Below are 13,542 nucleotides of genomic sequence, written 5' to 3'. Positions count from 1 at the left end.
CTTGAAAGTTTTACTTACAGTAAAACTTTTTTTACTTACACCTACAAATTGATGCTTTGACGATACTTTACAACTTCAGCCTCAGGCTGGCTTTGAACAAGCTTTGGGCTTGGGCACTAGCGGCTGTGTAGCTGCTGGGGAAAGGAGATCTACAGCAATATGCATTTAGTGTGAGCTGCACAAGCCTGTTGCTATCAGGCACCCCATGGGTACTGACTTTGATTTGCTGGTACTTATACTGAGACACAGACATCAACAGAGGTTTGACTGCTGGCTGCCTGACTTTGGTCTTTTGTAAAGATCTGCCTTTAAAATTCTGATAAGCAAGATTTAACAATCTGATGTTGATATTTCTGACATAATACAAGTAAGGAAAGACCTATACGTACTTCTTGTGCTTGTTCCACAGTATTACTACAGTATAAAGGACATCAGTATTGGTGGTCGATGTGTTTGCCATGGCCATGCTGAAGTATGCAATGCAAAGAGTGCTGAAAGCCAATACCAGTAAGTAAACTAAGCATAACATTAATTTAATATGAGAAAAACAATACATGAATGTTTTCAAATGACCTTTTTTATTATAGAATGATATAGTCCTACAGGGATTTTTTATTATATTTAAAAAACTAGAATCTGCTAATGATTGACAAGAAAACATGTCAATAGTTTTGTATGTGAAATATAATAATAAAACGTCTTTACTTAGATTTTTCTTTTTAATTGAAATAAGAGTTTGGCAGATTGAATAATTTCTTAGAAACCCTTAGTTCTTTTTGGAAAACATGGGTAGATATCACCTTCCAGCAGGAGGAATTAGAAGCCCAACTCAAGAACAAAGTTAACTTCCTGGAGATATTGAGCATTATAACTGAGCTCAGCCAAGATCCAATGGCTTTCGATCATTACTAGAAAAAATAAAACCAAACTGAATGAACTATTCCCTTTCCCTGTGAAGTTCCCTTTCCCTGTGAATTTTGTGATCTCCATATTGATTTCACAACAAGTTAGATCAGGCTCCTCGGCTCATCCGCTATAGGGAAGTGACTGTGGATAATCAGGCCATCTAAAACATATTTTAAAAGCCTGGTTTAAACCAGCTGTTGCTTTTATCCATGATGGCATTGAAAGAAACTTTTATCAGGACAATGCAATATTTTCAGTTGTGTTTTAATGAAGAGTAGCTGGGCAGATGGGTGCCTCCTTTCCAGATGTCTATGCTAGAGAAAAGTAAGTACAGAAGGTGTAAAATCTGTGGGAATAGGATGGTTATACTCGAAAATTTTATTGCCCCTTGGTTATTAGACTACACAGATAAGAGAGGAAGGTTGGAAAAGGCCCCTCCAGTCTCATGGTCTTTGTTCCTCCAGGGATTCAGTTACTATGCATGACAGTAAGACCTAGCTCATAATGAGAGCCTGCCCTTTAAGTAGGCTGTTCAACTAAATCAAAATAAATATGAGCTACATTTTCTTGATGAATAGTGTGCACTATTTTAAAAATAATAAGATAACTAATAAAATTATTGTAAACAAAGCATAATGAAAAAATTATGAAGGCATACATATAAAGGTGATAAATATTTTGATTTACTGTAGGTCAACAAGCTTGAGCCTTGGAATGAAGCTAAAATGGGATACATCCTAAACTGCTATATGTCATCTTGATTTAATATTCTAGAATAAAGTTTCATAATCCAGTCTATTGAATTCAATTATAAATGTTCTCTATAAGTAATCTGTGCTAATAAACTCATAATCACATGATTAAAGTAATCAGTCATGAAGAATTTTAGGAAAGTTCAAAAATGTTCTGGTATTACTGTTTGACCTCTTTACATGTGAGCTTATGTCCTGTCCTTTTCACACTATGTATAAGTCTTGGACTGTAAGAAAATGAGGAAAAAAACTTTAAATCCAGCTTTGGTATAATAAGAGGCTTTAATTTCTGTAGGTTTCAGTGTGAATGTCAGCATAACACTTGTGGGGAAACCTGTGATCACTGCTGCCCTGGATATAATCAGAAACAGTGGCAACCTGCAACAGCTGGGAGCACAAATATATGCGAACGTGAGTAGCCTAAAAGATGCTAGGTTAAAAGGGACATTGAGTAGTGGGTGGGAATTAGCCATAGAACACATGTTCATGGAGAATAACTAGCACACTGCATGTTTTAACACCTTTTTTCTTTACTGAGAAAATTCTTTCCATACAGCAATAAGGAACAGATGATGCAGTGAATATTATTTATATTCTCTCTTATTAAACAATGAAAACAGTCATTCATGTGAGAATATTGCATAAGAAAAGTGGAAGCGTTCTTGTAGTACATTGAGTCAACATCTCTCCCCAGTCATAGCTGTCTGCTGACAGACTGTGGATCCGCACTAGCACAGCAGAGACTATGGGCATCTTGTACAACTTCAGAATTTGCCTCCCCATCACCCAGCTTCTTGGTGTTCAGGATGCAGAGAGATTGCTTAAGGCTGCCACTGCTTACAGGCGTTTGCACTGCCCTTCATTCTCCTGCTGATGGTTGCCCCTCGCTGACCGTACGTAAGCGGGAACAAAGGCGTTCCTGGTGGGGAGTCTGGGCAATTCCACAATTGCACCCCTTCCCGAGGTTGGGAATTCTGGAGTGCTTTAGCCCCACAGACTGAGTAGTCAAGCTGGAGAGGCCCACTGACCTTTCTCCCACCTCCCCTGTGTTTCATTCTTTTGTTAAAGAAAATGACCGCACGGACCTCCTTTTGGTGGAGGGGTACGTACTGTCACACATGGGTGTTTTGCATCCTTCTGGCCAGAAACCAGCAAGCGTGGTACAGATAGTCTTGCCATCTCTGTGCACGTCCTATTCTGAGCAAATGTGTTGGCAGCCCGCAGTTTCCTTTGTGTCTGGTCTAATTTATTTTCCTCGTCTGCCTTTCCTGAGAACGGCGTAGCCAGTGGGTACAAACCGTTAACAGGGGAACCTTATCTGAGAGCCAAAGAGATGTACCTATATAATTAGTTTGAGGAATAAAGAGATGGCTTGTTTAATCAAAACTGCAGTACTAAGACTGAGCGTTGGGAGCAGGGGAGGAAGATGATTAAAACCTTTGATAGGAGATAGGCATGTTGGGACACAATTTTTGGACAATATTTGAAACCTCATTTAAATTCTCCTCTTTGAAAGGAAAACATCTTCTGCCAGGAAAGAGATAGACAAAGAGCATAAATAATGTCATGTTTTTTAAAGAATGAGTTTATAGAAAATCATCTACAAGACTCTGAGCCAAAACAACTTTGCTTCTAACTACCTCTGAAAAAATACCCTTTTTAGTATGGATTGCTCAAAGCAGTTTGAGGTGATTTGTTGAGAGCATTTGCCAGGTGCAGACCTCTTTTCCTGGCAGCCAGTAGTGAAGGAATTAAAGCAACCTCATTAAGCTTCCCAGAAGCCTGAGGTCCCTTTAGAGAAACTGATTGAAAGAGATTGGTGGGAGCTTGTAGGGGTAAGCCCAACCTCTTGCTATGAGTTTCCCAGTACTGTAAGGGTCAGCAAATGGCCCAAAGTCATAAAGATGCTTGGTGAGGTAGAAGGGGTTGCTATTCCCCTGTGAGAGAAAATGCTATTACTATAATCAGAGCAAATAATTTCCTGTTGCTATTAGAAGATACACTTGTGAGCTGCATGTCACAGATGGTTTGGCCCTAGAGGCAAGGAGCTTTTATTTACATTGTAAATTGTTTTTGGGGTTTTTTGGATGTTCTCTTCTTTCCTTTTCTGACTTAGTATCTTGAACCAGCATCTCATTTGTGCAATGTTTTATTTTCTCAAAGAATTATATGAATAAAAAACCTCAAAGACCTCCACAGGCTATTACAACCTGGCCAGGGAACCCAGTCTCAACCTGTCTGGTTCCTGTCAGCAGACCATAAGGGAACCTGGTGGAAGGCCACAACCGCAGCTGTGTTGTTGGTAGTTTCTAGGAAAAGGCTTCCTTGTCCAAAGCTGTTCAGATATAAAGACATAGAGGAGATACAGGGAACGATCCACTTTCGCTTCTCTTGTCTGTACAATTGCATAGCAAGCTGTGGAGAATCAGTTGTCCCTAAGGTGTGCTCCCAGTTGTGCCAGGTACTTGGAATAGAGTTTGGAAGGATTACTTCCCATAGGCTTCCCTCATTGTGAAGCAGGTAGGGCCAGGGCCTTTAGCTTCTGTTTTGAGGTGCTTTCAGGAACCCATCGCCTTCCAGAATATCTTATCCTCTGGTCCAGATGAAGGGAGGATTTCCCTAAACATGAATTCATAGCTTCATAAAGTCAAAACTTCAGGAATTTCTTGGGAAGGTTTCCCTGGAGTGCTGGAACAGCTGTAATTAAAAGCACACCTAGCACCCAGATGCTTGGGGGAGCCTTTTTTGCTTTCTGTATTCTTTCAAAAGATTCCTGTTGTTCCTTTCTAATGAGAATAGAAGATCAGACCAGGAAAAAAAGGACATAGAATGAGTTTATGGCAAAGCCATGGTCCTGCCTTTTGACTTACTCTGTTTGCTTGCTACTATGGTTGGTTCCTACTCAGATTTATATTATAGTTCTGGAAGATTTCAGTGAAGACAGGCAGAGCTTTACATGACCAACGGGAAGAGATTCGTTTTAACTAAGATGGGAAGATTATGAGATACACATCACTGATTTCTAGAAAATTAGATAAATTATTTTCTGGGTGAATCCATCACCCTTTACTCAAACTTTATTTGCAGGAACTATTCAAAATGTGGAGCTATTTTTCAGGTTAATTCTTTTCTGCAAGCAAGGCACAAACATTGGGCTGGCTCTGGGATTTATATTGATAGGCCTTTTTGCCAGAGGAAAAGCAGCAAAGACTTTGTGGGATTTAAGTCTCCCACGGCAATGTAAGGAGATTGGTGAAGCCAGCTGGTGCATGTACAAGGCCACAAGCGGACATATCAGTGGTTGTATCTCAGATGTTTTCAATAGGTGAACTTCCTAAACTGAGACATATGTGAGACTGATGTGCCTGCAAGCAAAGCCTTACAGGTATCTCTCTCTCAATCTCTTCTGAGCACTGCAATATTAACATCTGTTAGAAGGAGTTAAAAGTATAGCAGAACATGTATGTAGAGACAAATTCAGAGACACTGGGAGTTCAGCTGTTACCTTTATTTGGCTTAACAGAAGGGAAAAATAAAGGAAAGGAGCTAAACGCAAACCACCCAAAGTAAAATTTATCACAGCTGAGACTATAAACAACCATAAACTGGGGAAATGAGTTATCTCAGTCACCTAATTCTATCCTTTTCTATATAATAATAATAATAATATATATAATAATAATATATTATTATTGGTGGTGTTTTTACTGTTGTTCATACCATACTTCTTTAAACCATACTTCTTTTTGAATCCCCAGTTCCCAGAAGGTAGAATGAACTCATACTTAAAACTTGTCCGTTCAGAAGACAGCAGCTGGGTAAATGTATAGCCAAGTCTGCTGGTATATCTATATCTATGGCTGAGTATGAGAGTTCTTTGGTGTAGGTCTTTTTATTCAAATGTGTATATCTTATCTATAATTATTTATTTTAAATAGAAGTTTAGTGCACACAGCTTCAGCCCAGATGTATTTTTGGACATGTAAAAATAGAATAAACATTTGAACATGTTTTTGATAATTTTTAAAAACTGCTGAGACCATTCTTCTGGAGCTTCCTAGTTCTGCATTTAAGCATAAATATATTGTTTTGAGATAGTACAACTGTTGCCTCCTCTGATAAGCCTAGTAGCACATGTTTTCTTCATATCTAGACGATCTTACCATGTTTCTGGTGTGAAAATCCAGTTGTTAATAGGTAAATATGTGTATTTGATCATACTACAACCTACCTGAGTGTATGTATACATAAAAAATCTAAGCTTCTTTTTCACCTCTGCTACGTTATTGAATTCCAGCATTATAATGAAAGCTGACTTGGAATATTACTTTTTCAGCCTGCAATTGCCATGGACATGCCAGTGATTGCTACTACGATGCTGACGTTGATGAGCATCGGGAAAGTTTAAACATCCATGGGCATTATGAAGGTGGAGGAGTTTGCATTAACTGCCAGGTAAACAGGTTATTTTGGTCAGTTTAAACAAATGACATTTGAAGAAGGGCTACTGAAGTGGGACTGTGTCCTCACCGATAGTTTGGAGGCTGACCAGCCTAGATAGCTCCATTTCTCTGGTGGTGTTACTTGTACTCAAAGCAGGGAAAAACGTGTCTGGAAATAATTTACACTGTACAACATTGCTTGTTAGTGTATAAAAGACACATATAAATTGGATTTATGCTCAGTCCTGCGTGATTCAAATAAAGCCACATGATGCAACAATTAAATGAACTACAGAAATTCCCTTTCCTGTTATTACAAACTCTGCCATTTCCCTGCTTAATGGATGGAAGTAAAATTAACCAAATAAAATTCCAGCTCAAGCCAGCTGGTTCCTTACCGCAGCAAAACACAGAGGGCTCTCCCTCATCAGCAGGATTAAAGGAGGGCATAGGCTATACCAAGAAGGAAGCTTATAGGTATTGAAAAAGCACAGAATCATAGAAGGGACCGCTGGAAGTCATCTAGGCTACTGCTCTGCTCAAACCAAAGCTAGATGCGAAGTTATGTCAGGTTGCAAAGGGAAATGTCCAGTTGAGTTCTGAAAATTTCCGAGGATGGAAATGACAGAGACTCTGGGTTATTTTTTACAGCACTTAATCACTCTCACAGTAAAGAAATTTTTGTTACTGTTTAGCAGGAATTTCCTCAATTGCAACTTGCGACAGTTGGCTTTTGCCCTTTTGCTGTGCATGTCTGAGAAGAGTCGCCTCTCTCTTCTGTGTAACCCCCTCTTAGACAGTGGAAAACTGCCATTAGACACCCCTATGCCCCTTGATCATCTCTTCTCCAAGCAAGCCAAGCCATTCCCTCAGTTTCTCCTTACATGCCACGTGCTCCTGCCCCTTAACTGTCTTAGAGGCTTGGTTTGACTGAATCAACAAATGTAAACTTGGAGTCAGAGACTTTACACTGTACCTGTCATTAACGAATAATATGTTATTGGGAAGAGAAAGAATGTCTCTCATGCTGAGTAACTTTTGTTCTACTCTGGCTAATTACTATCAGGAAAGATCATACAAGGCTCTGATCAATTTGATCTAATCTTGGACTTATCTCTGCTTTGAGTGGGACTGAACCACCTGACCTCCTGAGGTCCCTTACAACCTAAATTATTCATTGGTTCAGTGATCTCAGGGTTAAATACAGCCAGTCTTATTTGGAAGTCTGTCTTCCTTTTGTTGTCAAGTTATCTGAAGTATTACGACTAGCAGCTGACCAGAACGTAAGTCAGAGGGAAAATTATCATCGAGCCTATGTTCCTATGAAACCTATGCATCATGATTTATATATTACCATACTGTGCATTTAAAAATATAGCTGTATTTAAGAAAAAAAAAAAAAAAAGGAAATATCCAGTAAAATTCATAGGGTATGTTTTCCATCTTATTGCCACAATATAATCAGATATTGTCCAAACGGCAGTCAGAAGAAAGTAGAGTTATTTTTACTAGCATGAGTAGAAGAAATGTTCTTTGTCTTCCAACTGTCGTTTCTGTGCAGAACTTTGTTCATGCAGTCTGGTAAGATTTATCACGTTGGTCTTTCCTGTCGGCTCTTTGCTCATGAAAGAACATTTCTCTTATACTGCTTCCAGGATAGAAAAGAGCAAAATTGATCTAAATCTATGAGTCCTGGTTATATGACTGGTATTAATTGTTTGTAACCTAATTTTGTGGAAGTTATGCTGGATTAAATGAGTTTACCATAAATCTAATTATAGCATTGTTTTCATGGATAAAGCACATGGATGTTAATTTACTTTTTCTGTTTGTGTCAGAGAAAAAAGTGTTGGGAATGGATGCCTGAACAAAGAAGTGATAGAAATGAAATGTTGCATACAAAGATAGATTCAGTTTCTTCAGAGTCTAATAATAAGGGAGCTCTGGAAATCACATAGTCCAACCCCCTACTCAGAGCAGGTCTAATTAGATCAGGTTGCTCAGGGACTTGTTCAGTCAAGCCTTGAACACCTCCAAGGACAGAGATGCCACAACCACTTATGGCAACCTGTTTCAGTGCTTGACCACCTTCATGATAAATTTTTTCCCTAATACCTAATCAGAATTTTCCACATTCCAATCCATGCCTGTTGCCTCTCATCCTATTGCTATGCACCTATGAGAAGAGTGTGGCTCCATCCCCTCTGTATCCTCTGATCAGGTAGTTGTAGATAGCAATAAGTTCTCCCTTCTCTTCTTAATGCTGAAGAGAGCCAGCTGTCTCAGCCTCTTCTTTAATGTCATGTGCTTCATTCCCTCACTATCTTGGTGGCTCTGCCCGCCCCTTGTCCACAGCACCAGTCGTCTTATCGCAGAGAGCAGTGAGGTTGATGAGGCATACTTTGCCCTAGGTAAATTTATGTTGAATACGTCCAAGCACCTTCCTGTCCTTCATGTGTTCTAAGCTGATTTGTTCACTGGAACTCCTTCCCCACTGAGCTACGGGCCCCTACGCCCGTTAGCTGTTCTTTTGCTGCTGATACACTTCTAGAAACCTTTCTTTTTGCACTTCACCTCCCTTGCTAGTTTTAACTCCAGCTAAGCTTAGGCTTTCCTAACTCCACTCTTACATGTGTGGGCAATGTCTTCCTATTGCCACCAAGTAGCCTGTCCCTGCTTCCACCTTCTGTGTACTTTCTTTTAGAGTTTGAGGTCAACAGGAGCTTTGTATTTATCCATGCTGGCCTTCTGCCATGCTTGCTTGACTTCCTGCACGTTGGAATAAACTGTTCTTGTTCCAAGGAGGCTGTCCATGAGAATCAACTAGCTCTCCTGGTCCCTTTTCCCCTCCGGGGCAGTTTCACACAGGATCTTGCCAAACAGATACCTGAACAAGCCAAAATCTGCTTTGCCCTTCTGGCAGATATTGAGGTGATTAAAGTCATCCTCGAGTACCAAAGCTTTCTCTAGCTCCCTAAAGAAGGCTTCATTTGCCTTCTTGTTGAGGTGGTCTGTAAGACACACCTACTGCAATATCAGCTGTGCTGGTCTGTCCTATGATCCTTACTCGCAAGCTCTGCACAGGTTCATCACCTGCCCCAAGCCCCAGGGAGAGGCCCAGTTATCCTCTGCAGACCCAGACCTGGACATCCACCTCCTAGAGCTCTGTTTGGGGTGTGGCCTCTGACGTGCCACTGGAGTTAACACCAGGAATCTCCAAAGAATGTGCCCTGCAATCTGTTGAGACCATTGCTGCACAATCTCCAAGTAGCCCTACACAGTCTTGAGCAGAGCTGCTGCTCCTGCCACGCTAAGTGCTGCAACAACTACTGCGTCTCCGTCTGCTGTGTGATTTGAGCATCACCTTCCCTGATCTGGCGTCAGCCTTTCCCAGCAGTAGTTCAGATCTGAAGATACTAGAGGAGGCTCCTGGCAGAGCTGCAAGCAGAACCCAAAGCTGCTGCGCAACCTGAGAGCGCCAACCACAAGCAGCAGCCCCAGCAGCGTCCTGGGTGCACTGCTCATGAACAACCCCACCAGCCCCTCCATTAAATGCCGGGTCCCTGCTCAGCCCTGAATTGCAACACTCCCTAAGGAGGAACTAAACAGCAAGCAGGGGCTGGGGGAAGCTGCTTTGGTTGCTCCAGGGCAAAGCTTCACCCTCTGGTTCCCTGCTCACGAGACTATGAGCTCACCAGGATGCCTCGTGACCCTGATTTACTCAACTGGTGAATGCCATTGCTGCTGCACGCTCCTGCCGCCCCCACCACAGAGGAGACCTTTACTACACGAGTTGAAATACATCCTGTACTGTGTTCACAGGGAAGTTACCTATTTTTGCTGTAGTTCAAGTTACTTACGATATTTTTTTCTGTGTGTCTAAAACACATGTTTACGGAGACATATGCTTTTCTAATGGAAGATCTGTTTTGTGCGTGCTGACCTCACTGACCAGGTTTTGGTTTATTTTGATGTTGCTGTTCTTAGACATAGGGTATCCAAAACATAATATACAGTATGAAGAAAAATTTATGATGCAGTTGCCTGAACGATGTATACATTATGATAAGAAAGCAGCATAAAAAGAGATAAATATCATGTGATAAAGAGATTTTTTTTCCTAGATTTAATTTTTTTATTAAAATAGCTCTTTTTTATAATGCTTTAAAGATAAAATTCAGCTGCTTTATGTGAGAATACCATGATTCAGAAATCCTTAGAGAACAGGTGGTTAAAGAACAGCAAATGATGAATGCTGTCTTTACTGCAGTCATATGCCATTTTTTTCCTGTGCTGAGCCTTTTTAAGTTGTATATAGAAACAGTGTAAAGGATGTTATTGTTTCTTAATTCTTCCAAGTTCCCCTTTTTATCTCATATTCTCCTTTTGTTTTATTTGGCACAGCATAACACAGCTGGTATTAACTGTGAGAGGTGTGCAAAAGGTTACTATCGTCCTTATGGTGTTCCAGCAAGAGCTCCTGACGGCTGTATACGTGAGTCCTTCTCTGTTAAGTATCTTCTCATGGTGGTGGCTTGGGGTTTTCTTGGCTATAATCAAGGCATGGGGTGCCTCTTTTGGGGAGAAAAAATGAAAGAGTGGCTAAAAGATGTTGGAGAACAACTGCAAATGACTTTCTGTATTGCTTTAGACCCTTTTAGACCCCTTTTTCTCAACTTATGTGTCATATGAGCCTGAAGCTTTAGACCAGCAGTAGGACAGTAGGAGGAAGTAAGCCAGAAAAGGCTGCTGAGGACATAGGATCACGTAAGCCTGGGGTGTTGCTACACACCCCACAGTCAGCTGGCATGACCTATAAGAAGCCACTCTCCTATCCTACCCTCATGACCTTGCTTCTCTTAGCTCTCTGATGTACATTTGAGGTATCCTTTGGCTCTTAGTCACTTGAAAATTTTATTCTATAGCTCAAAAGGTCACGAGGTTCACTACTCCTATTTTATGCAGTGCCAAACCTAACAACTAATAAATAATGCAATAGGATAATTACTAATATAACATTTAAAAAAGAAGAACTGAGTATAGGTAAGAGATAACAGTTGAATTACAAACAGGCTGAAGGAGCCTTGTGACAGGTAGGAGGAAGCCACAGTTTGTTGTGTTTGGGTATTGAATGAGTGGGAAGCCAACAAAGCCATGGTGTGCTGCCATAATGTTGAACGTGGTGTGTAAGGGAAGGTGGATGGAGCGTGGTGCTTAGCCTAGACCATGGAGAGAGGTGAGCAGAAGCCACAGAGAAGATAGTTGCTGCAGTGCTGTGGAGTAATAACATGCAGCTTTCTAAATTAAAAGAAAATAAACATTCTAAGAAAATAATATAGGTCTTACTTCTAAGGGATATCACAAATATTAATTGGTGATATAGAGTACTTGGAAAATATGTAACAGTATGCAAATGTTTATTCTTTAAATAATAAGACATTCACAACTGCAAAGGAAACACTATTATAATGCCATTGTGCACTGCTGTAAAAGGCAAATTAACTATTTTCCAAAAAGTGCCTAATTGCTGATACTTACTTAGCCTGCAGTTGTAACTCGGAGCATGCAGAGGGCTGCGAGGAAGGGTCTGGCCGCTGTGTCTGTAAGCAGAATTTCCAGGGAGAAAACTGTGAACGCTGTGCTGATGGATTCTATGATTATCCATTTTGTGTCCGTAAGTATACAAATAAAAATGCCTCTTTTCCAGTATTTTAAATGCGCATTAAAGAATTAGCTGTTTTCGTGACACTTGACTTGGTTAAAACATCTGGCATTTCAGCTTCACATGTTTACACGTTCTGATAAATCAACCGTCATACTACTGAAGAGAGTCAGGTTTACTTTACAAAATGATGGTTACTTGAAAACCAAATAGATTGTGCTGCGTTCTCACAATTCAGACATCTTCAGAAAGGCTACAGCCTATCTCTCAGTAAGTCATGAATTTCAGTCCTACAGCCCTCGACAAATTGTTTAAATGTGTCTCAGGGCCTTTAGGTATAAAGACCACTTGAACTGGGAAGTGGAACATGACTGTAGTGAGAGAGGGGAGAAAATGGTTATGTGTTCTCCTTGAAACCTCCTAGGATTTGGAACTTGCATCCCTGATAAAGAAAGTTTGTGGGCTTTTGGAGGATTCTAAAATAAATAAAAATAATTCGAAAATAGTGCCTGTGTAATGTTGGAAAGGTCCTCCTGGCAGAGCATAAGTCTCTCAGCCATGCTGTCTTATTTTTGCTGGACTGTGGGTAGGCACAGATATGTGGTTGAAGGAAGGGTTCCAGTTTGTTTCAGATTTTTTAAGAAGTGGTTGAAGGAAAGGTGTTGTTAAATCCAAAGAAAATAAACATATTAGAAAAAACGATGTGACACAGAATTGCTGAGTGCTTCCATTATCAAAAATGGTAAATGAATGCTATCTACTGATACTGACTAATTGAAAATTAGACTTTTACTTTAAAATAAGGAGATTAAAATTAAGTGTTGGGAATTCAGAAAATTAAATGCTTTCCCCATAAAAAAATATATATAAAATAACTCATAGGAAAATGTAACATCAGGATTGTGTTTGCTGCATAAAAGCTTGTGACTCCATGATTGGATTCTAAAAATTCTTCGGTGGGTCGTTTTGTGCCCTCAGGAGAAGGGTATTTCTGACAGCTGATAAAACAGGTGTTGTTCTGGGGCATGATTTGAGGTTTGACTAAAAGAGAAGTACCATGATTAAAATGGAAGAAGAGGGAAATCAATACAAAACAAAGGAATAAAACAGTGTAAAAAACTGAATGTTGTTTGAATTCAGTGGCTGTGATAGAAGAAATCCTCTCTATGCAGTACATTCTAGATTATCACATCTCATGTATCTGCTCGTTTGTAATCCAACATTTTTAAGTAAGTAATTTTTATTTTTTTAAGTAAGTAATTTTAATCCAACATTTTTAAGTAAGTAATTTTTAACTAAGTCCCACTGATGTTTGTAGCTCATCAACTTTGGATCCCATCTTAATGGAGGAAAGTTCGTTGGGATGTCTTTCCCATTCCTAATCTGGAGGATTCTCATATAAAAAGCTCCTAAGATGTACTGTACATGTCATGAATTCTGGCAGTTCAGGCAGTGAGTGATTATGGCAAATAGCAGGAGGTGGACCTTCAGCTGGAAGCAGGGAGTGTGAAATAAATACGGAGCTCCCTAGATAGCTCTCATAACACCATCTAGAATGAGAAAGCTTTCTGTACAAAAGGGTAGGGAGCAGGGAAGCAACCTGGTATCCTTTCCAAATGGCGTCTGGCCTTTCATACTGTTCTTTCGAGAAGGGGTGTTTGTATCTGAATCAGACAGCAATAGTAAAATGTTTCTGATCCTGTTCCTCACTGAAAGGAGACTAAGCTGAAGTTGGTTACTAGAGTCATGTGAATATTATGCTGTCTGTATTGACTTGAGA

General features: G+C 40.1%; 1 protein-coding gene across 1 annotated transcript in view; it reads left to right on the top strand.

The window, feature by feature from the left end:
* LAMA3 (laminin subunit alpha 3) overlaps nt 1-13,542 on the top strand; it is a 124,733-nt gene that overhangs the window by 22,377 nt on the left and 88,814 nt on the right. Inside the window, exons 6-10 of the mRNA XM_059815873.1 lie at nt 410-507; nt 1,954-2,069; nt 5,995-6,113; nt 10,505-10,595; nt 11,643-11,774. Coding sequence (XP_059671856.1) covers nt 410-507; nt 1,954-2,069; nt 5,995-6,113; nt 10,505-10,595; nt 11,643-11,774 — 556 coding nt within the window. The remainder of the gene's footprint in view (nt 1-409; nt 508-1,953; nt 2,070-5,994; nt 6,114-10,504; nt 10,596-11,642; nt 11,775-13,542) is intronic.

The sequence above is a fragment of the Gavia stellata genome, chromosome 3 (assembly GCF_030936135.1).
Source record: "Gavia stellata isolate bGavSte3 chromosome 3, bGavSte3.hap2, whole genome shotgun sequence".
Taxonomy (NCBI): Eukaryota; Metazoa; Chordata; class Aves; order Gaviiformes; family Gaviidae; genus Gavia; species Gavia stellata.
This window is presented reverse-complemented; position numbering and strand designations above follow the sequence as displayed.